The 25,157-nt window shown below is 37.1% G+C and overlaps 1 protein-coding gene across 1 annotated transcript in view; it reads left to right on the top strand.

Annotated features, from left to right (window-relative positions):
- The window catches only part of LOC136857201 (uncharacterized), a 170,944-nt gene that overhangs the window by 35,109 nt on the left and 110,678 nt on the right, over positions 1 to 25,157 (top strand). Inside the window, exon 3 of the mRNA XM_067135664.2 lies at positions 12,101 to 12,303. Coding sequence (XP_066991765.2) covers positions 12,101 to 12,303 — 203 coding nt within the window. The remainder of the gene's footprint in view (positions 1 to 12,100; positions 12,304 to 25,157) is intronic.

Here is a 25,157-nt window from a genome sequence, read left to right as displayed (position 1 = left end):
GTAGTCGAAGAATAACTGCAATGAAGTGAGAATGGGCGTGTGTATGACTCGCTTTAAGTAAGGCAATGCTCCACTGATCGTAGGAAGTACGAGTCAGTTCAAGTACTGAATTTCTGTCATTTCCTTTAATTAAATTCACATTACTTTCTGCTAGTTCACCATTCAAATTAAATATAAATTTAGTTACTAATTATTGCAATCCACACGTGATATCATTAACACTGTTCGGTATAATTTCACTTTTATACATCTTCATAAATACACATATAACGCCGTCGAAGTTATTAATAATCTTTTCATTACTTTTAATCCAGTACAACTGCACGCACACATAATCCGGCTATTCCCTCCTCTCTTCCTTTTTTCTATTATCTGAACCAGCTAGAGCTCCCCCTTCAGGTTGGAAACTGCACGCCGCCTTGCCCAAGGACAATCACGGGCGATGCCGACCAAGAATCAGACTCGTGACACACTGACCTATATTCGACCAGCTGACACAGAGCATACGGCCACAGTATATGTTATCGTTCGACACACTTATAGAAAAGATAGAATCATCAAATTCGTCAAGCACATTGAGACGACCAGTGTGTTTTCCGCCAAATTTTGTGATTCCAGCTGCCACAAGAGTATCCAAAAAATGAAGTAATATGCGTATACTGTTCCCAAATTCCACTCTATTCCATGTTTCTAAGTCAATCTAACCCCTAAATATAGGAACTACGAGAAATTGCCATAGGACCAACCTTGTAGAATGGTAACGAAGACGTCTGATGGCGGAATCCGTTTATCGATATGACGTACCGTTTAAGAGCAGTAAATATCGAAAGGAAGGTCTGCACTAATAAACGTGCGCATGCTTATCTATAAAAATAAAATATGTGGGGGTCCGCTGTCTGTAAGTTCGCTTGTTTTGCCAAGTTTTCAGATACACTGGCGGAAAAGTATATCCAAACGCCAAGAAGGATTTGTGCGACTTAAGTTGTGTTATGGGGGAGCTCATTGGAGGATGGAGTGGAGGTCCATTGTGTTTTCCGGTGAAAGCCGGTTCTGCCTTGATGCCAGTAATGGCCGTGTGTTGGTTAGAAGGAAGCAATGCGGAGCCTGCATTCTACCTGTCTGCGGCGTCGAATATCTAGACCTACACCGGGAGTTCTGATCTGGGGAGCAAATTCCTATGGCAGCAGGAGCACTCTCGTGGTTATCCCACGCACCCTGAAACCAGATGTGTACGTCCGTCTGGTGATTCGACCTGTTGTGCTGCCATTCATGAACGGCATTCTCGGTGGTGTTTTCCAACGGGATAATGCACGCCCCCATGCCGCTGTTGTAACCCAACGTGCTCTAAAGAGTGTCGACATGTTACCTTGACCTGCTCGATCCCCCGATTTATCCCCCATTATGCACATATGAGACATCACTGGATGACAACTCCAGCGTTATCCACAACTGGCATTAACCGTTCCTGTATTGACATGGAACTTCAACCCACAAGCTGCTAGTCGGCAACTGTACGACACAATGCATGCACGTTTGCATGCCTGCATTCAACAGTCAGGCTATTACACAGGTTATTAATGGGCCAGCATGGCACATCTGCGATGACTTTTCTCGCGCGGATATTAACCTATAGTCTTGTACCTTTAATAAATTAAATGTTACCTCAGCAAATACATTGCCAACATTTCCATATTACACATTCCTTATTTCATGGTGCTTGGATTTTTTTCCGCCAGTGTCAAAGCGAAACGTCTGGATAGATCTCGACCAAACTTCATATTTTGAGTATAATCGTCCAGAGAGTGTTTATATACGCATATCGTATAAAAATCACTGAATAAACGGAGGCTAATAGCAAAGCCAGGGCAGTTTTCTTCCACTTTCTCTTATACTATTGACATTCTGTATAATCTGTGAACTATATGTCAAACGTCCCTTCATTTTAAACAAGTCTTGTTATACACACAATTTCGCTTTCTCTTCAAATGACGGAGAAAAATACTATTTTCATCGGGTTTAATGCTCTCCATTGAGTGATGGGCAGACCGATAACGAACCTACCGGCTACCATGGCTCTGTCTGCAAGAAAAGAAAAACTAGTGGCAATTGAAATGTGGATCTGGAGAAGAATGCAGAGGATAAGTTGGACCGAAATGAAGAGCAATACCGAAGTCCTAAGAGAGGTAGGAGAAGAACGGAATATGATAACTGAATTTGATAAACGGAAAATAAAATTTATTGGTCACATTCAGCGACATGAGGAGTTCGTTTGTAATATCAATGAAGGAAGAATTGCTGGAGAAAGAGGAAGAGGACGATCCAGAGTGTCTTACATCAAGAACCTGCTTCTGAGGATGAAGTGCAAGACCTACGCTGAGTTGAAAAGACTGGCTCAAGATAGACAACTGTGGCTGCAGCGACAAGGCTTAGCCTTTAGAATATGATGATGATGACCTGTAAACTCGGAATATTTGCGGAATACGTTGGAGATTAAAGTCGTCTTCAAATAGCACTAAGGGGGGTTGTTAATATTTGAACAGCACCGTAGAGTGTAACCCATTATTTCACACCGTAAGATGTTTCCTGACATTTGCTATAATTGCTGTATTTCTACTTCTGTTTTCTCCTTTAATTTCTTTCTTCTGCCATGTCCCCTTTATGCTTAAGTAGTATAGCGGGCGAGTTGGCCGTGCGGTTAAGGCCGCGTAGCTGTGAGCTTGCATCCGGGAGATAGTGGGTTCGAACCCCACTGTCGGCAGCCCAGAAGATGGTTTTCAGTGGTTTCCTATTTTCACACCAGGCAAATGCTGGGGCTGTACATTAATTAAAGCCACGACCACTTCCTTCCCACTCCTAGACCTTTCCTATCCCATCGTCGCCATAAGACCTATCTATGCCGGTGCGACGAAAAGCCAATTGTAAAAAACTTAAGTAATAACACCATAATAATAATCTCCTCTCTTACCACTTTCTTAAATACGTAACTCATATCATCACAATTTAGCAAAGGATATTTCATTTTCCAATACATCCACTTGGTATTTACATATTTGTCCTATCCAGCTGTCGTCAATTATTATCCTTATTTCAATTAATATCGATTTCTTAACTGTATTATTTTCTTCCTTAATTTCTCTGTATGTATTCGAGTGCTAATCCCGAAAATTGGACACTGTTTCCTTTGTGCAAAGATTCCAAGCTGTTCAAATGTGTAACATTTTGTCCCCGAAAAATAAAGAAATATGGAGGATATTTTAATGAAAGTGCATATCTTCGTTTCGGGGTGATTGGTGACTAAACGGTAAGTCTTATGACAAAACCGATAGCACAATCGCAGTTCAATTTGGAGAGCATTTTTGGTCCTATGACTTTTTGTCGTACCTCGATCCCTTATACGTTACATAGAGCTGCACTTCTCGATCTTAAGTTAATTTTGTACATTTTACACGTATACATTATGGTTTAACACACTTATAAGAAAGATAGAATCATCAAATTCGGCACGCGCATTGACCCTGGAAGTCTTCAGCGCCACACACTAGAGACTGCAAGAAAAATATCGAAATCTTAACACATTGCCTCTTGCACATCATCTTGCTAATAAAAATAAAGTCAGTATATGAAATCAATTGTAACATAGAAGACTATATGTTAGAATTGGGTTTCGGCATGTATACAGTTTTTTGAGCAATTCATTGATGGGACGTGTAGAGTATATGTTCCGATAGCCGCAGAAAAATATTTAGGTTGCCCAGCATGAACACAGAGTTAAGTGCGAATGGTTGTCTGTGATGGTGGTATATAGTGCGCCATTCCGAGTCCAAATCTCGTAGCGTCCAAGAAAAATCTACGGTTATGGTCGGTGAGCATCTCAGGGTTTGTAGTTAAATAAAAAATTGCGTGAATTCAAATTAGAATTATCCAACGCAATGCTACCATTCATGTCAGACAAATTTTATGGGTGTTTCTATGATATGTCAACCGTAGAATCAGCAAACGTATACATGACCATGATCTTAAGTTAAGTACTATAATATAATCTATAAATAATAAAATTTAAGGGCCGATGACCTTCGATGTTAGGCCCCTTAAAACAACAAGCAACAAGCAATAAAATTTAATTCTTACTATCATTTATTCAAAAATATTAAATATGATGGATAAATTAAATATTTGCTTGAGGCTCAAAATTCTTAACGAAATTAAGAATATTTTTTAAAGTATTTGCTCAGTAACATCTTCACTTCATATAAATTGTCATAATGATCATTCCCGCTTTTCTTCAACGCGTGACTTTAAAAATTACATCATGCACACCGTATAAGTCTTCGTAGATTGGAATTTGTTAACCAAACTTAACCTTTCTCAACACAAATAGCCTCTCACATATTCGAAAACTAGGCTTCTGGTGTTGAAGTTTAAATTATCAAGAAATTAAAATGTTTAAAAAATAAAATATTTTGATATTCAGATTGAAATGTTAAAAATATCGTGACATTGAGAACAAAATATTTTGATATTAAGAACGATTGCTTCACAATCTTCACAAATTAGACGTACACAGAATAAGACCAGTTTCAATTATGTGTAGCTTGCACTGGCTACCTATAATATAATATTTTCTAAATTAAAGTAATCATCAGTAAATATATTCAAATATCAATCCTACAAATAGGTGAAATTGCCCTAAATAGTCTCGGTAGCTTCATAGTTGGATTGCAATTTCAGTCTATTATCTCAAAAAATGCAATCATTCCAACATACGTTAATAAGGAATACCATGGATGAATAAGTCCTCATTAGTTATAGAATATTATTAAGACGACATTAAGATCGTATATCCTAACTAACAACCTATTATATTAGCTATCATCAGCATAAACCACATATATAATATGTATTTGACTTCGAAATTGCCATCTGATTGATGATCATGGGTTACTGGATTTATCTTATGATGACCAATACCTCGTAAGTTCAATACCAAATTGCCATTTGCAATGCGATATGGATTATTTAATACGTGAACATCATTATTACCACTCAGTCTACCATTGATCCACATTTGCGTTACTTAACTACTCCTTATTCATTCACATATGAAAATCCTTCCTCATATCTCTTCCATTTATCATTACAAATCGATTCTTTCCCTCATACAACATTATTTCATCATTTCACACTTCCTTTCTCACATTTCTTTTATATCTTTATACCGCACCATATGTCAGTATTACTTATTTCATTACTGTATATGAAACGTACAATTCAATTTACTTCACATGTAACCAACATATAATTTCACGGATCAACAACTATCTCATACCTCTGCCAATATGTACCTTATTTATCCATATACATTCATATTTAATCTGTACTGACTTATAACTGGCAATAAATGACCCATCTTTAGGGAACTTGGTAACCTACGGCTCGATATTAATATGTAACACATCCTGTTCTCATCATTAATTGGCAATGGTTATTAAAATTAACCGAATATCGCTAACGTAACACTTCACTGATATATGTTCACTTCCCTAACTTAGAATGTATTTAAATCATGCTGAAGACTACCTATCACATGTTATTGAATCATATCACGAAGGTAAAACGACCTATTCCTTTCAAAAATAAAACATACATCAACAACCTTCTACAAAGGAAAACATAAAATGATTTGAAAACATTTTTGAAAACTTATCTTATTCTGTGTTCGTCTGCAGCCGGGATTGGAGTTGGTTCTGCTACATCGTCCGCTGTACTGGTCCTCCTTTGGTGATAGGCTCAGTCATCTGGGATTTACGTAAATGAGCTCTCATCTGCCAGTGATGTCGACTGGACTCCTTCAGTCGTCAAACCCATGCTCGATTTACAGATCCATTACGCCAGTATCTTGCGCATCCAAGGAAAACAGATTCAAAGACAATATTAATAACATAATTTGATTAGAAGCAAAGCCTTCTTGTACTACTATCTTGTTTTCTATTCTCAAATATAACGTCAATGTGAAAGTTCTATACAGATTACCAATATGTCTGACGCGACTTAAGTTGATCTAACTCAATAGTATATCCTAACTAACAACCTGTTATATTAACTATAATCAGCATAAACCACATATATAATATGAATGGGTGCTCACAAAAACGGGCTAACCAACATTTTGTCAGAACAGAGATAAATCAACTTTTGCAAATGTCGAAAAACAAAAATTATACCATAAAAATCATATTTGTTTCATTATTTTATCTTGATGTAGTACCTTTAAATTATCAATACCATATATTGGAACTGTATTAAAAATGAAAGGTGCTTGGAAAAATATGAATATAAAAAATGGAAGAAAATTGACTTCTGCGTTGACCTAGCTATAGTTAATAGTTTACCTTAGATTTGTAACCAAACTTTATTTCATGATCATACAATACAAAAAGGGTGTTTTATACTGTAAACTCGACACAAAGATGCCGGCCCCCATGGTGTAGGAGTAGCGTGCCTGCCTCTCGCCCGGAGGCCCTGGGTTCGATTTCCAGCCAGGTCAGGGATTTTTCTCTCGACCTGAGGGCTGATTCAAGGTCCACTCAGCCTACGTGATTAGAATTGAGGAGCTATCTGACGGTGAGATGGCGTCCCCGGTCTCGAAAACGCAGAATAACGGCCGAGAGGATGCTCGTGCTGACCACACGACCCCTCGTAATCTGCAGGCTTTCGGGCTAAGTAGCGATCGCTGGGCAGGCCAGAGCCCTTCCAAGGGCATAAGTGCCGTGGGTTTTTATAGACATGAAGATGCTTCAGACTTAATTTGAAATATGACGTAACTTTCCCTCATGGGACAATCATCAGTCACATGGGTCATATTGTAATACATTGGAAAATGATTCCTCAGTCACCTCTTGGCCATTGCCAGCTGTCAGTTCTCTGTAATACTGGTGATATATTGCAGGAACATATTCAAGTAGCTCAAGCAAGTCCTTAAGCTTCTGGCTTTATTGGCCTTGTAACACTGTACTTTGGTGACATCTGAAAACTAACAAGTGATGGCCGACCACCATTACTGTTCCTTTTGTGAAGGTCAACACAATCATATTCCTCAACAATACCATATAAACATTTTAAAAATACTTAAATGGTACATCTTTCATAAATAGAATGCCTGAAACTTTATTAAGTAGTACTCTTTGCTTATTTACAGATACCATTCTCTTGGTTAATTTTTCTAGCAAAGGTTGAGCGCTCACAAACTTATCACTTGTTATTTTTACTACTTGAAATGGCTTTCTTACTCTAGCTCTTTTTATTAAATCCTTCCATTCATCTGGCACAAAAACACAAGAAACACCCACAGCCTCTAGTATACATGGGGATAAGGTTTGATAACCTACATATACAGCAACGCCATCTTTACGGCCTCCTCCATAAACGTCTGTTAGCCCGATTTTGCAATAACAAAATTGGCCTAAATAAAATGGCATAAAATTCAAAGCGTTGTATCTCATCACACAGGATTGCCTCTTGTTAGCACAACTCACAGAATATACTTTGAACCTTCCGCAATTGATGGCAGCACATAACTCATTTTTTCCAAATTTGTTGGTTAGCCCATTTTTGCGAGCACCCATTCACATGTATTTGACTTCGAAATTGCCATCTGATTGATGATCATGGGTTACTGGATTTATTTTATGATGACCAATACCTATCATTAGCTCGTAAGTTCAATACTAAGTTGCAATTTGCCATGCGATATGGATTATTTAATACGTAAACATGCGTATGATTGCGTATTTTATAATCTGTTCCCTAACGAAACGTCTTCTTTACTTCTATAAATCAGGTCCGTTTAAAATCTTGCTCTTCTCCTCTCAAGCATCCAAGATGAATTCTATAACATATCTTATCTCTTTTTCGTATTACGTATTAAAATATTCTTTATATTACGAGCGGAAGTATGTCTCTGATATGTCTTCGGTTTTCTAGCGACAAATTTGTTATTTTAACTCCAAAATAACTTCTTTCTTCTAGAGATTGATTCTGCCGATCTTCTCGCGTGTCTTTTTCAAAATCAGTCCTCTCTTGTTCTTTTTGTTGATGCTAACAATTTCCGATGGTACATTTTATCTTGGTCACGGCCACTATGATTCAAATTGCGCTTGTATCATCTGACTTGTATCTTTCTGACGCTTAAAATACGTGCTTTTAAACTTTATTCACAGCAAATCACAACATCTTAACCCCGCGTTTTGGTAATCAGGACAATGGAACGGCACAATAGGGAATTTTTGTAGTATTCCTCTAGGATTATAGCTGAAGGATTCGAGAGTTCTGTGGCATTCTTCATTAATATAATGTGTGTTATAAGTCGTGAAAATTATTTTCCCTCGTTTGTCGCTGATGCCCGTAAACTCAGTATGCGCGTGAAACTATAAAACTTCAACGACGGTAAAATACCAGTTAAATTTTGCTGATTAGTTTAGATTAGGCTCTTTAAGTAAAAACAAATAGTCCCAGTGTATTTTTGTGAAAACTATGACTGTACTATCACGAAGCGCCACCGGATGAAACTGTAAGTACATTGTTTAAAATCTGCTATAGATTAAGTTATGATGGTGTCGTCACTGCCGTGAATATCAATTTGGAAGTATGTGCGAGCGTGTGGTTGAAAATATTCTTGAAATATCTTTCTCAGGTAGACCTTTCCGCGAAAACTGCAACCATATAAAATGGTCATGTTGACCTCAGAGAGTGCAGTGGGGCTACGATTGCTTATATTTAAAAACGTTTTTTACAACTGCGGTAATGACTATGTTCACCGCACGCCACTGGTGATTTAAACTTCGTGGTCCGCAGAATAAACAGTTGGCATAGTCAGCCACACAGGCCCTCCCGCTCGTCTATGAAGTTGTGAGTTGTAGATGGGTATGCTGGAGAAAAGGAGAGGGAGGGTGGGAGTGAACGTCCCTTTGCTGCTGGTCCCTCTAGAATGGAATTCTTTTCAGATCCACGTCCAAAATAAAATTGAAACTATCCTGAGTAATAAACAAAGAGTTTTAGATACGAAGTTACCGCAACTCAAAGGACCGCCTCACGAAATCACGGCTCTTACCACTAACAAAAGCGAAGTACAGACATTAGAAAACAAAGTTCCCTTGACAATTAACCTGTCCAAAGTCCACTCCAGGGAAGTAGAGTTAGATATTCTCAACAAAGGTCCTAAGTTTAATGGGCCCAATTCCCACAAAGACAATGAAATCATTACGACTATAGCCGAAATAGACTCTAACTTGTCGAAACTTTCTATAAAACTGCAGAATGATCTGAGACACATGATCAAAATAAAAGCTTTCTAACGTGATGAACGAAATCAAAGTTATGCCTTCATATAACACTGCCAGATACAAAAGGATTTAAGAAACAAAATAAAACAGAGCGACGTGATAGTCACCAAAGCCGATAAAAGTCACGTTACAGGCATCATAGACAAAACAAACTACTTCTATATATCTAAGACAGAAGCGTTTCTTAGTGACGATACATTTTCAACAATAGATAAAGATCCTACAACCCGCACACAGCGAAATCTTCAGTCTCTTTTAGTTCTTGCTAAACGAGAAAGAATCTAAAAGATTGATTAATATGAACCCTGGCTTGCCTACGGCCAGTGCTCTACCTAACATACAAAAGGCCAGTTATTAATTTCAGAAACAGTCCTACATACAGGACTTCTCAATACGTACATAATTTCCTCAAAAACATTATTATTTCAATAATAGCACTCTCATAAAAGCTCTGTAGAATTCTGTGATAAATTACCAAAGTTCAAGATTACACCGAACCACATTTTATGTTCCTTGGACATTTCTAATATGTATTCTGATGTTTCTACAGAAGAAACCCTTAAAATAATCCAAGACAGCTTAAGGAGACAAAGTCACCTCAGTAAGCTAGAAATAGAAAAATTCTTAAGAATCCTAAGATTCATTCTTAATGACAACTACTTTAGGCCTACATTCAACCGAAAACTATATCGGCAAGATGGTCTACCTATGGGGCTCCGGCCTCATGTATCTTAGCGGACATTTACCTAGACCATTTAGAACATATCAAAATTATTAGCAAAATACAAGGTTTAGAACTCTGGATCCGCTATGTTGATGATACTTTTGCGATCATAGATCTACGTCACAATAGTAGTAGAAATATGTTACAATTCCTTAATTCTTTGGATCAAAAAATAAAATTTACTCTAGAAGATGTTTATGGCTCCATAAATGTTCTATATGTTACAATAACATGAAAAGCAGACAGCTTTAGTCACCAAACTTTTAGAAAGCCCGCGTTTTCACAGGTTATAATAAAAAACAATTCCTTTCATCGGGACGCCCAAAATAGAGCACCTTATTACAGCCTAATATACCGAGCATTCAAACTCCCACTTTCACGCAAGGATCGTAATAAAGAGTTACAATTCGCACGAAATATAGCTAAGTTTAATGGATATAAAGTTAACATAGTCAACAAAATCATTAATAAAGTAGAACAAAAAGAAACTTCCACCTTGATTCCTGACAAGTCAAAAAAGACCAAGTATGCCACCTTCACTTACAATAGCCTTAGCATACGTCAAATATCCAATATATTTAAAAGATACGATTTTAGTGCTTCGTTTACCATTAATAACACAAACCAGATTTTATTTTTCTAAATCACAACACCGTTAACCCGTAAGAGACTGGTTTTCTGGATCAGGCATTTACAAGCTTACTTGTTCTCGGTGACGATTTTCATATGTTGGACAGACTAGAAGAAGCTTTTCCAGCAGATACTTAGAGCACCTAAACTCTAGCAGGTACCAACAATTTTTGGCAATGAGTATCCATATGAGGGAAACGGTCATACTTATACTACCATCGAGCAGGTTTTAACTATTTTAAAGAGATTAACAAAGGGTTAGTTAATGAACGAGTGCGAAAAATATATATTCATACTGATCGCCTTAGCAACCGAGATCGTAACTTGAATGATGTAACTGAGTTGCGTAGTCCCCTCTACGGACTCCTTCCACATTTTCTAAATAAATTAAAATTAAGAGATATTTCTTCTCAAATCACAGATAAACGCTCTCTGACATTAACGTCACCCACCAACAGGCCTCCTGATTTAGCACTGTGTTAAGCACAAATGCATACGACAAAAACCATTAGATGAATGATGCTGTTGTGCTGTTGGGAGTTTTTTAACTCGAATTTCCAGTGTCCCAGATAAATTGTCAGGAACACTGAAGACATCACATTACGCTGGAAATGTAGATTTTCTTCAGGCATGCTTAATCATGTTATTGAATACAGGGGCACCGAACTGATTATGGATAAGCGCATGAAGGTCGCACATGTGGATTTGGCCCTTCCTGACACCAACCTTATATGGAGGGATGTAATCACTATTGCATGTTTCTGTGGTGGTTGGTAGTGTAATGTGTTGAGTGAATATGAAGAGTAGAGTGTTGGGACGGACACAAATACGCATTCCCCGAACCGACCCGGCCAGGAATCGAACCCAGGTCCCTATGAACCGAAGCCCAGTACACTGACCATTCAGCCAACGTGTCTGACAAAATGGACAAGTCATTATGGCCAGCTAAATGTTACGCTGCTGCCATCTAGTGGATAATTTATGCCTGTTTGCAAAACATGAGATAAATATCTGTCAGGCACTTCGCGAAATTTCCTTGTAAGATATTCATTAAGTATTGCTTTGAAGGAGCCCTCATCCCACAATGGTACCCTAGACTTGACCTTATGAGTGACAAATACAGAGTTTTGTTGCCTTTTTTGCAACTTCTGTGGTCAGGAGATGGAACGGTTGCCACGCGCTGTTGGTGGGTAGGTAAGGGAATGGAGGAGCGGAAAGGAACTGGCCACCCTACCGCACGTAAACCCCGGCTCAGGAACACCTCTCCGGAGGTTCGGACCTGCCTTCGGGCAGAATAACCCTTACCTACCTACCTTGTGCGCGAGAAGGTAACCATTAATTTGAAATTACTCTCTCTCTCTCTCTCTCTCTCTCTCTCTCTCTCTATCTCTCTCTCTCTTTGTTGCAGTAAGAAGAAGAATGAATACTTTCTTCGCCCTACGGACAGTACAGATAAAGATGATTTCCGTCTGGTGATAAACATAGAAGAGAATGCCGAATATGATCTTGCATTGTTGTACGTCGATAGACCTATATGTATCGACAAAATTTGCTGGCCACCTAAACAGGATACTTATGAGTGGAGTCATTGCTTTGTGGTTGGAACTCACAGTAAGAACCATATTATACTTACTTGCTTGCTAACTTACTCGCTTCCATGCTTACTTTCCTTCAGCAAGGAAAATAAATAGCGCATATGGTTATATTTTTTAAAATCAGAATGTCCCCAACCATACCAGACCCTCCCCATGCATATGTGTAGAACAAGTAACATGTATTCTGCTAGAGCCTAGTGGTTCTTAACCTGGGGACCATGGTCCCTTCAGGGGCTCCATAAATGGGCTTCAGGAGACCATGAAGGTCAAATACAAATTTTACATTTATATTCACTACTTTCATAGATCTGTCTCTGTCTTATCCTTGGCTTTGACAATATGAAAGTGACTGAGGTATTAGCGATGCTAGTAATGCCAATCATTATGCAGCCAGTATCTGCTATGAATGGTGTGAAAATGTTGCTCATAGGGTCAGTTGGTGTATGCATTTCAGTGGGCTTGGCAGACTGATACGTAATAGCAACTCTGGCTCGGTGAGGAAAACAACGGGAAACTACCTCACTCCTCATTTCCCTAGTACGCCTCTTCAGTGATGCCTAGGCCATCTATGACAGCTGATGGCAGAGCTGTTGAGGATCCCACCAGCGGCATCGCCTACGGACTGAACATACATACATACACAGCAGAAGGATGTCTGAGAAATATTGTTTTAGCCATGCATATTAATAATAATAAAGCATCACATTTAAGTTACATTTGCCCTAAACTTACCAATAAATACCACCGTGAGGCGGAATTTTCAGCTCTTGTTACTATCAACAACAAAACCAGCCAAAATCTACTGGATGTTAAAAATAGCATGTGTGTTGCCTTGTCAAAGACCATTCCTCACTTTTGTCTTCTTATTCATGCCGAGCAGCAACAACGTTCTCATCGAAATGAACTTTAAAACAGAATTTAAAATATTTTTGTTTTGTTCATTTTACAATTGATGATCGTATTTTATTTTTCCATCGAATTGCCATTATTTTTGCCTCATAATGAAGTTGTGTTTTTGTTTGGTTCTTTTGTCTTTTTAGAAGTTGCTTTACGTCGCACCGACAGAGATAGATCTTATGGAGATGATGGGGTAGGAAAGGGCTGGAGTGGGAAGGAAGCACCCATGCCTTAATTAAGGTACATCCCCATCATTTGCCTGGTGTGACGTTCAGTTCTCCCCAACCTTATTTCTAGTATACGAGCTGGCTTATTTACTGTGTATGAATCACTTAATGTTGAATGGGGAATTCTGACAATCTCTAAATTTAACAGGAGGAATAATCTGTCTACGTTCTGGAAAATTTCGATCTGTGAATGCAGTTCACATTTTGTCTTCCATCTCGTGATTGAGTCAAATCACAATGAAGATTTTTTGTTATCAACAGTACAATTCTTAGCGGACTTAGTGGCCCTAACGATGAATAATAGTACCTAATAATAATGATGATGACAATAATAATAATAATAATAATAATAATAATAATAATAATAATAATAATAATAATAATAATAATAATAATAATAATAATACCGTAATAATAATAATAATAATAATAATAATAATAATAATAATAATGTTGACAACTCTTTGTCTTCTTGCGGGCCCACCAGGTTTTCATCCTTTCGGAGTGTGCTTTCTTCCATGAATCAGAATGGACAAGCCTCAGTCCGGTTGGGACTTCCTCGTAGTGAACCTAACTTCGTGTGGTGCTCGGAGCTGTTTCTGAGATTCATACTTTCAGAGGTACTTACTGATCTCCACCAACCAAAGAGGAATCGTTTTGAGACTTCTGAAGAAGGATAACAAACGCTTACAGATTCTTTCAGCTGGCAATGTGAAGAGGTGAGCGAATAAAAATATTTTCCGGATTACTCTTGATATCTTTTCAGTGTGGGTGTATGTTGCTCCGAAGTCTGTAAACACCATCCTTGAGGATGGGACCAAAATTTTTGCATATAATCCTCCATTCCTTAATTGCCAGTTTTTCAAGCAGGCTGTGTGTTCCAAGTGTTAAACATTCTGTTGCATTTAATATTTCAGATATGATAATGTAGAATTGTTTGCATTTCGAGAGATGGACTTTTTGTTATATATGTTTTGAGTGAGTCGGAGGGCTGTTTCAAATTGGTTGACATGTGTTAAGATGGCGAACTTCTCAGAATTGTTGGATTCAACCCATTCACCAAGGTACAATACTTGAATCTCTCCACTTTCAAGATGCTACCGTGGGAAGTCAGAAGATGTGGTGGAGCATGTATGATGTTAGAAATGAAGTGAGTTTTGGTGTAGGAGATTTTGAGGCCAATCTTAACTGCGCATTCATGCAGGCAATTGATTTATCATCATTATTAGTATTAATTAATTAATTAATTTATTTATTTATTTATTTATTTATTTATTTATTTATTTATTTATTTATTTATTTATTTATTTATTTATTTATTTATTTATTTATTTATTTATTTATTTACATCAGGAAGGCGGTGAATTTGATTCTTCTGTGATTTCACTGAGAGAATATACCCACTGTGTTCTGTGGTTCTGTGTGTGATCGCTAGTTGTCGTTATGATACACGGATGTGTTTTGCGTATCTGATAGTGTTATCTACAAATTATCGATTTGAATTACGGAAATTCTTCCCATAATACTTCGTGAATTCGGATCCGTAATTGCCGCCATCTTGTTTATTTTTATTGTTTAGTATTGATTGCACATCTTCAAGATTTTTAAAGAGATACACTACACGACACGTATCCCCACCTAGGTTGTAGTCGCAGCAACGTTCGAATTCGATCGCATTTCTGTACATCTGTGTTTCATGTCTACTGACCATGAGTAATCAAGTATTGGATTATGTTAGGATTTGTAATGCTTTCATCCGAGCTTTCATTATCTATCATATGGTCAACGCCTTTATAGTGGGTTTTTGTCTGTAAGGTATTATTGGTAAAACTTTTTATAACCCTCACCAGGATAAGTAACATAATAATCATGGCTGACGGTGGCGGAAATGGACTTTGCCATTGGTTGAAGATTATGTCGATGAAACGTCGCTCCCATAATTCCAAGACAGTGAGAAGTTATGACCAACCTAGGCGGTATAAAAAGACCTAAAGCGATGAGGCACTGTTACTGACAAAGTAATCGTCGTTGTAGTCCGAAGGTAGAATGAAAAGACTAAACATATAAAATTAATAAGAATAATGACATCTCGCTGTCACCATTCCTGTTTTGTCACTAACTGGACCCAACATATCCACTCAAATGATTTTCTGACTAACCGGGCCTCTGAAAAGTAACACTAATGGTCCAGGGTAGACGAATGCTGAAAAATTATTTCATACACATATAAACAAAGTTTAACGTACATAGGAGGAGGAAAGGAAGGAAGATTTATATCAAAATTTATCATATCTTATTGGAGAGCATCTAATGAATAATTCGTTGTCTCTAAAATCAGTAATTATGACAGAGCAACCTCCGTACAACAACATCCACGTTTAACAATAGCTTGTTGATTACCATAGCAACGAAGGATTTATTTATGGCCGTAGCAACTAACCACGAATAAATTAAACAGCCCGACCAAAGTTGTTACTAGGAACTAGGAACTAAGTGAAGTTGGTACCAGGAACTAATTACGTCACATCAGTTTGTACCAGTCGCCAAGAATTGACTTACATCCCCAATGACAAGTGAATATTAAACAGCGGTTCTAGCTGGTGAGGGTTAGAAAATGTTGTATCATATTATTTATTCCTCTCATATTACTTTTACTTCAAATTAGTTTTAGCACTACATTTCTAAACCAGTAATTATTTCTATTCGTTTATCACACATATATTCTTAATTTCATTACACTAAAATTAAAGCAGAATGACCCTTTCGACGTCATCATTGACTTAATTTAACCTAAAAATGGAAAAAAGAACCCTCTTGTTCTACGGGAAATTCTCGAACACTCCTGAATGCAAATTATATCACAAGAACTTTACCATGAGAGGTATTCATATTCGCATTAGTCGTTGTCACAATGAAGGCCCTAATGATACACAAAATTTTCCTTGCAATACAACTTCTAAAAACCTGAGCAATTTACCTCAATCACTGAAGAAATGTGAATTATGCGGAGGGCTTTTCAAAAGTATCAATCGACACCTGGTTCGACCTCACCATGAAGCTCATCGGAAGAACATTAGTCCACTCCATCAAAGCTCATATTTGACAAATCCCAGCAATACTGATTCTGCAGCCCCAGCTATAAACCATCCATGTCAAAATAGATCTAGTAACAACTTCTTTAGCTAAGATCGGAGTCCAAATAAATACTACGGAAAGCAAGGCCATATTGATGCGTAGAGGTCAGCTGATAACCTCTGCTCTCGCAACTCTGGATGGGAATACAATTGAGTGCATTTCACTGGATGAAACAATACGGTACCTTGGGGTAACTTATCAAGACAAATTAAAATTTAATCTTTCTGCAGTAATTAATCAGCTCACAAGAAATTTGAACCATTTGGTTAGTTCACCCCTTCTCATTCCGGATCAGAAGCTAAATATACTCAGTCAATATGTTTGGCCACAACATCTACCTATTCCAGTGTGCACCTATCAAAAATCTGACAATGCAATTTCTTGGTGACGTTGATAAAATTATAAGGAGTTCCGTTAAAGAAATTATTGGATTACCTACTGACGTCCCAGATGCAATGATTTACGTACCACGCTATCTTAGAGGACTTGGAATTTTCAGAGCTCAATGAGAGGCTTTCATTCAGCATATAAATATTTGCAAAGGGCTGATGCATGTGAGAAGCCTATACATCGAAGCCACTTGAGAGCTCCGTGCTGAAATCGCCCATTGCCTTGAACGCCTGCCGCTTAGCAAGGAACAAGTTGAACATCCCGAATACCCCCTTCCCAAGCTCATCCGAAAAGTACTCCACGAAGATTCCTTTAGAAGATGGTGCACATTACCATCCAAGGGTAAAGGAGATATATTCTTCTCCCACTGGAAGAAAGGAAACGCTTGGATCAGTAATAAGAGATTATGTCATGCGGATAATGGACAGAAGCAATTAATGTGAACTTTAATGCCATCCCAGTTCGATCTCTCCCTGGACGGAGCCTTTAATTAATCCCGTTGCAGAAGACGTGACGAGTTCGAAACCTTACCTCATGTATTAGGGTTCTGTCGTAAGAGAGCTGATGAGGATCCATAGGTATAATGCAGTTCGCCAATTGATTGCTTGAAGTCTCTGTAAACAACAACATTTGGAGATCCATGAAGGAGTAGTATGTCGTTCCACAAATGGATCCACAAGACGAGCTGATATTGTTGCCATCGACCGGGCGAAAGGTACGGGTATGGAGATTGATCCCACTGTAAGATTCAAAGAAAATGAACAACAGTCTCGATTAGTGTGTGGGGAGGAAAATGCTTGATAATCTCGTAAAGAAATGTGAAATTAGAAAATGGGAAATTATTGGCCTTATTGTGCCGTTTCACAGTTCTTTATACGAGCTGGTAGGAACAAACATGGAGTCTCTGCGATCAAAATGTTAAAATAAATGCATTTAACGTCAACACGGGCCGAAATGTAATTATTTTCATCAGTCAGTTACGGAAAGAACCATGTATAGAAGGCGCAGGAAAAGAATGACAAATGGACATTATTTAAACCTATTATTTAAAAAAAATTGCTCATCACTCACTATATAATCAGACCTTGAAGCAGTAAGAAGACGTAGGACTAGACTGAAAGAGATTATTCATCTGGAGTAAATACCGTAATTTGGAAGAAAATATAATTCGCGGCTACACGCCCAACACTTGTTATCAAGATTTAATCGCTGCGCGAAAGATAAAATACTATAAAAGGAGATAAACCAGATTACAATAGAGCTACGTCACGAAGTGGCGCAGAGCTTAAATAAATTTGCCCGATACCGCTTAATAGTAAAAGATACGTACTGATAAGCTGTTGAGTGCGTTCGCACCAATAAAAATATAGAGGAAAGAAGTTCCTTTTCAAATTGTAATAAATACTTAATAATTATCCTAGTCGATTTGGAGCTAGCATATTGGACTAACTGTACCATAGCAAAATCCATACAATTTGAGCTTCACAAGAGATATATTAGTTCAAGAATGACAGCAATGAATCACATATTTTGTTATTATTCTGTTACATACGTACGAGATTCCACTATGAGTCTGTAAAGAAGCAAGGCAACGCTATTTGGATCCTGATGAGGCGATACGATGTTGATCATCCCAGATGACCAGTAATCAATTGTGGAGAGCTACGATGAACTCGATCACTCGTGGAGGAACCAGATGACGAGATCCTAATCTCAGATGACCGGAGATGAGAAGACATCGAGACCACCTTGAGCAAAGCTAAGTCCATTATCTGAGTCGTTTTCGTAAGTAAGAGAATATTACCTTTTATAATTATATGTTGATATGTGTATTTGTGCGAAGACAGTGCGTAGATAAACGTCTAGATGAGATTATTGGAAGTAGGTATTCATCTATATGAAATGTCAATTTCATTAGTAGGCGTGATCACCAAGTGATATTCCGATCGTAATGTTTCCAGTCATATGTGAGAGTAAATAGTTAGTGTTATTATTATTATTATCAGTGAAGAGTAAAGTGTGAAGTTGACATTAACACCAGTGTATACTATTTTAATCAAAGTCACTCGGTGCGAGATCGTATATAGGAAGTGTTTATGAAGGAATAAGGCAGTAGATTACTCAGAGTTATGATGTTAAATTTGGCACTATGACGATAGGAAGTAAAGAGGGCATTTTAAGAATGTCACGGCACGTTGACGTGCAGTTTAATGAAGTGATTTGCATATGATGAAGAGAGAGATTTATTATACGTGAAATGTGAGCAATAATTGACGCGTTATAGATATGGTATAAGGATGATAGTGATTTACGATGGTCATATTTATTATTTTCTTCGAGAGAGATAGTCATAGTTGTTCTAAGTGAGACGATGTGATTTTCAAATGATGTTTCTGAGAGTATCAGTGAATTCTTTTTTTTTTGCTAGGGGCTTTACGTCGCACCGACACAGATAGGTCTTATGGCGACGATGGGATAGGAAAGGCCTAGGAGTTGGAAGGAAGCGGCCGTGGCCTTAATTAAGGTATAGCCCCAGCATTTGCCTGGTGTGAAAATGGGAAACCACGGAAAACCATCTTCAGGGCTGCCGATAGTGGGATTCGAACCTACTATTTCCCGGATGCAAGCTCACAGCCGCGCGCCTCTACGCGCACGGCCAACTCGCCCGGTCAGTGAATTCTTGCCAATTCCATATGATAATTCTTAATCCTATGCATTTTCACATAGCTTAGGATACGATCTCGAGATTGATAGAGCAATGATTTTATCCATGTTAGGATTGTCTAGAGAGTCATACATGTAGTCATGATAATATTTAAGCCTTCACTGAATTATTTCGGATGATTTTGAAAACTCTCACTGTGTATAACATTATTCTGAACAATATTCAACCTACTAGACTAATCACTGGTGACATAGCTATTCAAAAAGGATTATTTTTAGTCGAAGATAGTGTCTTCTGACCAAGTAGATTTTCCGTTAGTAGTAGGTGTGATGATAATTTCATAGTGTATGTATGATGAAGTTTCTTACAACCAAATTAAGGTCACATTACCTTAAGTTTATAAGTTAAATCTTATGATAACGTTACTTGGAGGGTGATTACGACTTACACTGGACATAGCTTAGCTTATGGTGAGTGACACAAGGAAATATGAGTAACTAAGAGGCAATTGAGCATGCGAATGTGAATATTTAAACCGCGAAACATACGTAAGTGTACTTGTCAATTCAAAATCAGGAGAAGTTTTGAGATAGTTTTTATTGAGAATTTTACACCTGCATCGAGACAGACAGTTAGTGTAAATTGAAATATGTGTCAGTCCTATGAGTAAGGAATAGGTAGTAACAAACTGAATTTCATATTTATTCGAAGAATAACTGATATTCGGACAATTTGAACTCCAATTCTTATCTGAACACCAACTCGATGATTCCATAAGCGTTCTTTATTTCTCAAGAAAGTTTAGTCAGAGATATTGTAAATAGTAATTGATACAAATTTTTTTTCTTAAAGGATGCATCCAACACTCTTAATATTCTTGATTTTAATGTTTATTTTCTTGCCAGTACGGCACATGTAAATATGATTAATTTCCTTCATATTAGTTTAATTCATTATCGCCCAACTTCGTAAGTGAATTGCCTACGAATGAAACCATATGTTTCTTTATAATTCCCAAATGTTATGTAATATTTCTTCTAATATTCTATAATTTTGAGAGATCAATGGACTCATGAAATGAAATGGTAGAATCCTAGACTGCGTTTATTTACGATGAGTTCGGAGGATATGATTTTTCTGAGATGTTGGTGAAGAATACAGACTGTAGGAATAACAACGAATTACTCACTTCAAGAAGTTTTCATTGGTCGAATTTAAGATGATTTTTCTTATAATGTCTAACTTAATATTTAAATAAATGTGAGATAGTATAACCTCAGCACTCTTTCTATGTGTTCTTAGAATAAGTATTAGTTATAAGATAGTGGTATCTTCAGTTGACGACAACTTCTCTAAGAGCTAATGAGAGTATGGTATCTAACTAGTAACGGGTAAGAGACGTCTTTCAACGTTAGTTAGAATCTACCATTAACCGACCTGGGCGTTTTTCACTTACGGAACCTATACCCATAAAACTTAGTCATCGAACCAATTGAATTTAGAGTTAGTCAGGATCTCTTGCGTCCATGCCTGGACGCGGGAACGGCGCATTATGATTGGCGCTAGAGGGACAATTCCTAAGAAGATGCAGAACTTCTTAAGAATAAACAAAATCCCGGATACTATTGTCCAGATCATAGCGGACTCAGCGTTAACAAATTCATTGGCGATTGTAAGGCACCACTTGTACTCCCTAACCTGAAGAAGCATGTATTGGATTTTCTCAAATAAAATCTGAAAGAGACAATCTGCCTGATGGTGGCAATAGTTATCTTGAGTTAATGACTCAAGCCCTGCTTAATCCAAACATCATATAAAATAAATGTTATTCATATGAATTGATTAGGAGGACGATCTTTAGATCCCATAATTGGGGTGGCTATCGGGTGGATTATCTCTATTTATTTATTTATTTATTTATTTATTTATTTATTTATTTATTTATTTCTCCGTTAGGTTCTTGTAACGGACCACATACCAATTTCAGTGCTTCAGCCTTTGTTGTTCCTTCTTCTTCTTTCAAAACTCGTTCGTCTTCTCACTGTGTTTCCTTTTCATCTTCTTGGACCATTTTGAGTCTGTTGCCTTTCCCTTCCGACCTTGGAATCCTTCCATTTTTAACATTTTTTTAAAAATATAATCGATCTCTCTCTTTCTCTCTCTCTCTCTCTCTCTCTCTCTCTCTCTTCTTCTTCTTCTTCTTCTCCTATATTTCTTCTTTCAAAATCTTCCTTGATTTCATGAATCCAGGTTGTGACTGTTGACTTCTTGTTAAAAATATATTTGAAGATCTGGTTGGTTAACTGTTGTCATCCATTCTGTATGTATGTTCAAAAAATATCAACCGCCTCTTCCGTACTGTATCTGTTATGTTTTCTATGTTCTGATATATTTCATCTTTGTTTCTTGATTTCCAGAGTCCTATGGTTCTTTCCAGTACCGGTCCTTTTAATTTATTCAGCTTGTAATTCAGTACTAGACATCCACTCGTGTTTAGGCATTCAGGTTTGACTAATGTGTTGTAGTGTTGTATTCTGAGGTTTCTAAGCAAACACTTTTTGCTGTAGATATTCTTAGTTATACCGCTTGCTTTTTCCATCTTGCGTATCCTTTCTTCTACAATGGATTTTTTGAACTGGTTCCTTCAATTGTTTCCCCGAATTTCTTTACCTTGTTTATTCGAACAATTTATGTTATTAGAAATTTTGCAGTACTTTTTTATATTTGTCATAGATTTGTTTCTGTTTACATAAATTATTAAACCTGGTTTGTTGCCAATCTCTTCCTAGAGACTGACTTGTATTGCTATATTTGACATGTTTTCTGAAAGTATGACAAAATTATCTGCAAATTGTAGATAGTTTATTTAAAAACCTTCGTTCTTTCTTCCCAGTGTTATTGATGATAGCTTGTGTTCTTTCGTATTTTCACCCCAAATTCTTACTATTTTCTCCATGACGCATTTGAAGAGGTGTGGAGAACCATCACCTTGCCTTACACCTGTATTTATTCTGAATGATTTAGATATTTCACCCATAAAATTTTACTTTTGATATGATGTCTGTAAGGGTTTCATGGATTAGGTTTGCCAATTTGGTTTTAACTCTGAATTCTTGGATTATTTTATCTAGAGTTTCCCTATCACCAGAGTCAAAAGCCTTTTTAAAATCAATAAATATTATTACTATGTCCTTGGAATTCATTAACCTGTGACAGATTATAGACTTCAGGTTGAATAACTGTTCTGAAGAAGATCTTCCCTTTCTAAATCCATTTTGATATTCACCCAAATGACTGTCAAGAATTGCTTCTACTCAGTTCAGCAATATTGTTGAAAATTTCCTTCAAACTAACGGCAAAAGCTTGCTTGTTACCTTTCTTATGCAAAGGATGCACGGTATAAGAGCCAATTTCCATTCTTCTGGAATCTTCTCCGTTTCGTAGATTTCTTCAAATATGATTTGAAGATCATGTATGACTTTTGGATGAGATCATTTTATAAGTTCATCTGTAATGGAATCTTCTCCACTAGCTTTGTTATTTTTCGAAGCTTTAATTGCTTTTTCTATTTCTTCAACATTAGGTGGTGGATATGCTTCTAGTTTTCATAATTCTGTGGAAATTCTAACTTGTGGTTCGGACCTTCGCAATTTAGAAGTTGATCGAAGTGTTTTGCTAGTATTTAACAGTTCTCGGTATTGGTTAGACCCATTCTGCCATTTTCATCTCTGAACCAAATAGTTGGAGCTTGATAGCCCATAGCCCTGCAGGTTATTTTAAACGTTTGATAGAAATCCCCTGAGTTATTTTTTGCAAAGTTATCCTGTGTATCAACTAGTTGTGATTTTTCAAAAGTAAATTTAGAGTTCCTTATTATTCTTGCTGTTTCTTTTCTTCCCTGCTTAAATTGCTCAGTGTTATTTCTTTTCAGAGCATTTCCATTTTATTCATAGTTTTACTCTTTCTGTTAGCGCTTCTTCACAAGTTTCATTCCACCAAACTTTCTTTTTAATTTTTGCTGACTCGAATGTATTTTTTGCTACACTGTTGATTTCTTTGGATAATTCCTGCCAGTTACCGTGCTGAGTTACTTGAATTTCTTCCTGAAAAATGGTTTATTGTTTCCTGTTTGATATTGAGACTGCCTGTGCCATATCTCAGTAATTGCCTTTGTCGGCTCTGATTCTTATGAGGAAGAAGTTTCAATTTAATCTTAGGGAGGTAATGATCAGAGTCTAATTCTCTACTTCTTATTACTTTTACATTCATAATGTCTTTAATATTCCAGTGAGAAATAGCCAATGATCCAACTGGAAATCCTCTAACATTGGATTTGGAGATATCCATGTTTTACCTCTTCTTGGTAGTTTCCTGAAGAAAGTTGACATTAATTTCCATTAAAAGGTATAACGGAGTTAAATTAGTCTATTCCATTTTTGTTCGTTCTTTTATGGGCTGGATATTCCCCTACTGTTCTTCGAAAACCTTTTTCTCTCTCCCTATTTTTTCATTAAAATTCCCCAGTAATTTCACAACATTTAATTTTGGGATTTTGGATATTTCCTCTTCCAGAAGTTCTCAGAATTCTTCTACTTACTCGGATTTTTCTTGTTATCTTCATTTAGTGGTGCATGGCAATTAACAAAGAATTATTTTTGCCTTTGTGAGATGAGATATCCTTTCAGAACTAGATTTTGAATTCTGTTATATTATCTATTATTTAAACCTAGTAGTGGCATTCCTGTCATAATTCTGATTGCTGGTTTATCCTTAAAAATTCTATGGTTCTTGGTTTCTGCTGATTATAATCTAAAAATCTTGTTTCTCATTGGTATTTTATGTTTATCTAAAAGAATTTCAAGTTCTTACTGTTTATCAGTTTTCAATAAGGTATTTACATTCAAAGTACCTGAAAATAATTGTTATTCTTAAATTTGAGTCTGGAAGGATACAAGGGATGCTCGGACTCACCCTTATCGCACATTTTGGGACTTCTCAGAACCCTACATCCGGATGCATTGCATAACGCAATGGTGGATTCCTCTTCCGTGTTACCACCTGATATAGTGTTTTCTTTCAGCGGACTGCCCATTGTGCAACTGAAATCGTACATAGTACAGGGAAGGAACTGCATTCCAAGATAAGATTGGATTATTAGTCCGAAATGTTGATTGTTTCTTCGTGGTTTAGTCCACTAAGTTCTTCGCTCTCTCCACCGTTCGGAGAGTCCTCTTCTGCCTTTGAGTCTGTTGACTAGGTTTCACTTGTAAACCCAGGTAGCTGTCCTTACAGGCTACTACCATCCGGAGCCAGATGGACCCAGGTTTTTTAACGAGATGTTACTCCTCCCTTCCTCCTTTCTCATCACTTGCAAGATGAGGCCCCTGGCTTGAGACCAGCAGTTGCAGAGTTCATTATTATTATTATTATTATTATTATTATTATTATTATTATTATTATTATTATTATTATTATTATTATTATTATTATTATTATTATTATTATTATTATTATTATTTGATTGAGTCCGCACTGGTAGATATACTTTAGTGAGCT

Source organism: Anabrus simplex, chromosome 1, assembly GCF_040414725.1.
Source record: "Anabrus simplex isolate iqAnaSimp1 chromosome 1, ASM4041472v1, whole genome shotgun sequence".
NCBI classification, from domain to species: Eukaryota; Metazoa; Arthropoda; class Insecta; order Orthoptera; family Tettigoniidae; genus Anabrus; species Anabrus simplex.
The sequence above is the reverse complement of the archived record's forward strand: the minus strand, read 5'-3'. Positions and strand labels throughout refer to the sequence as shown.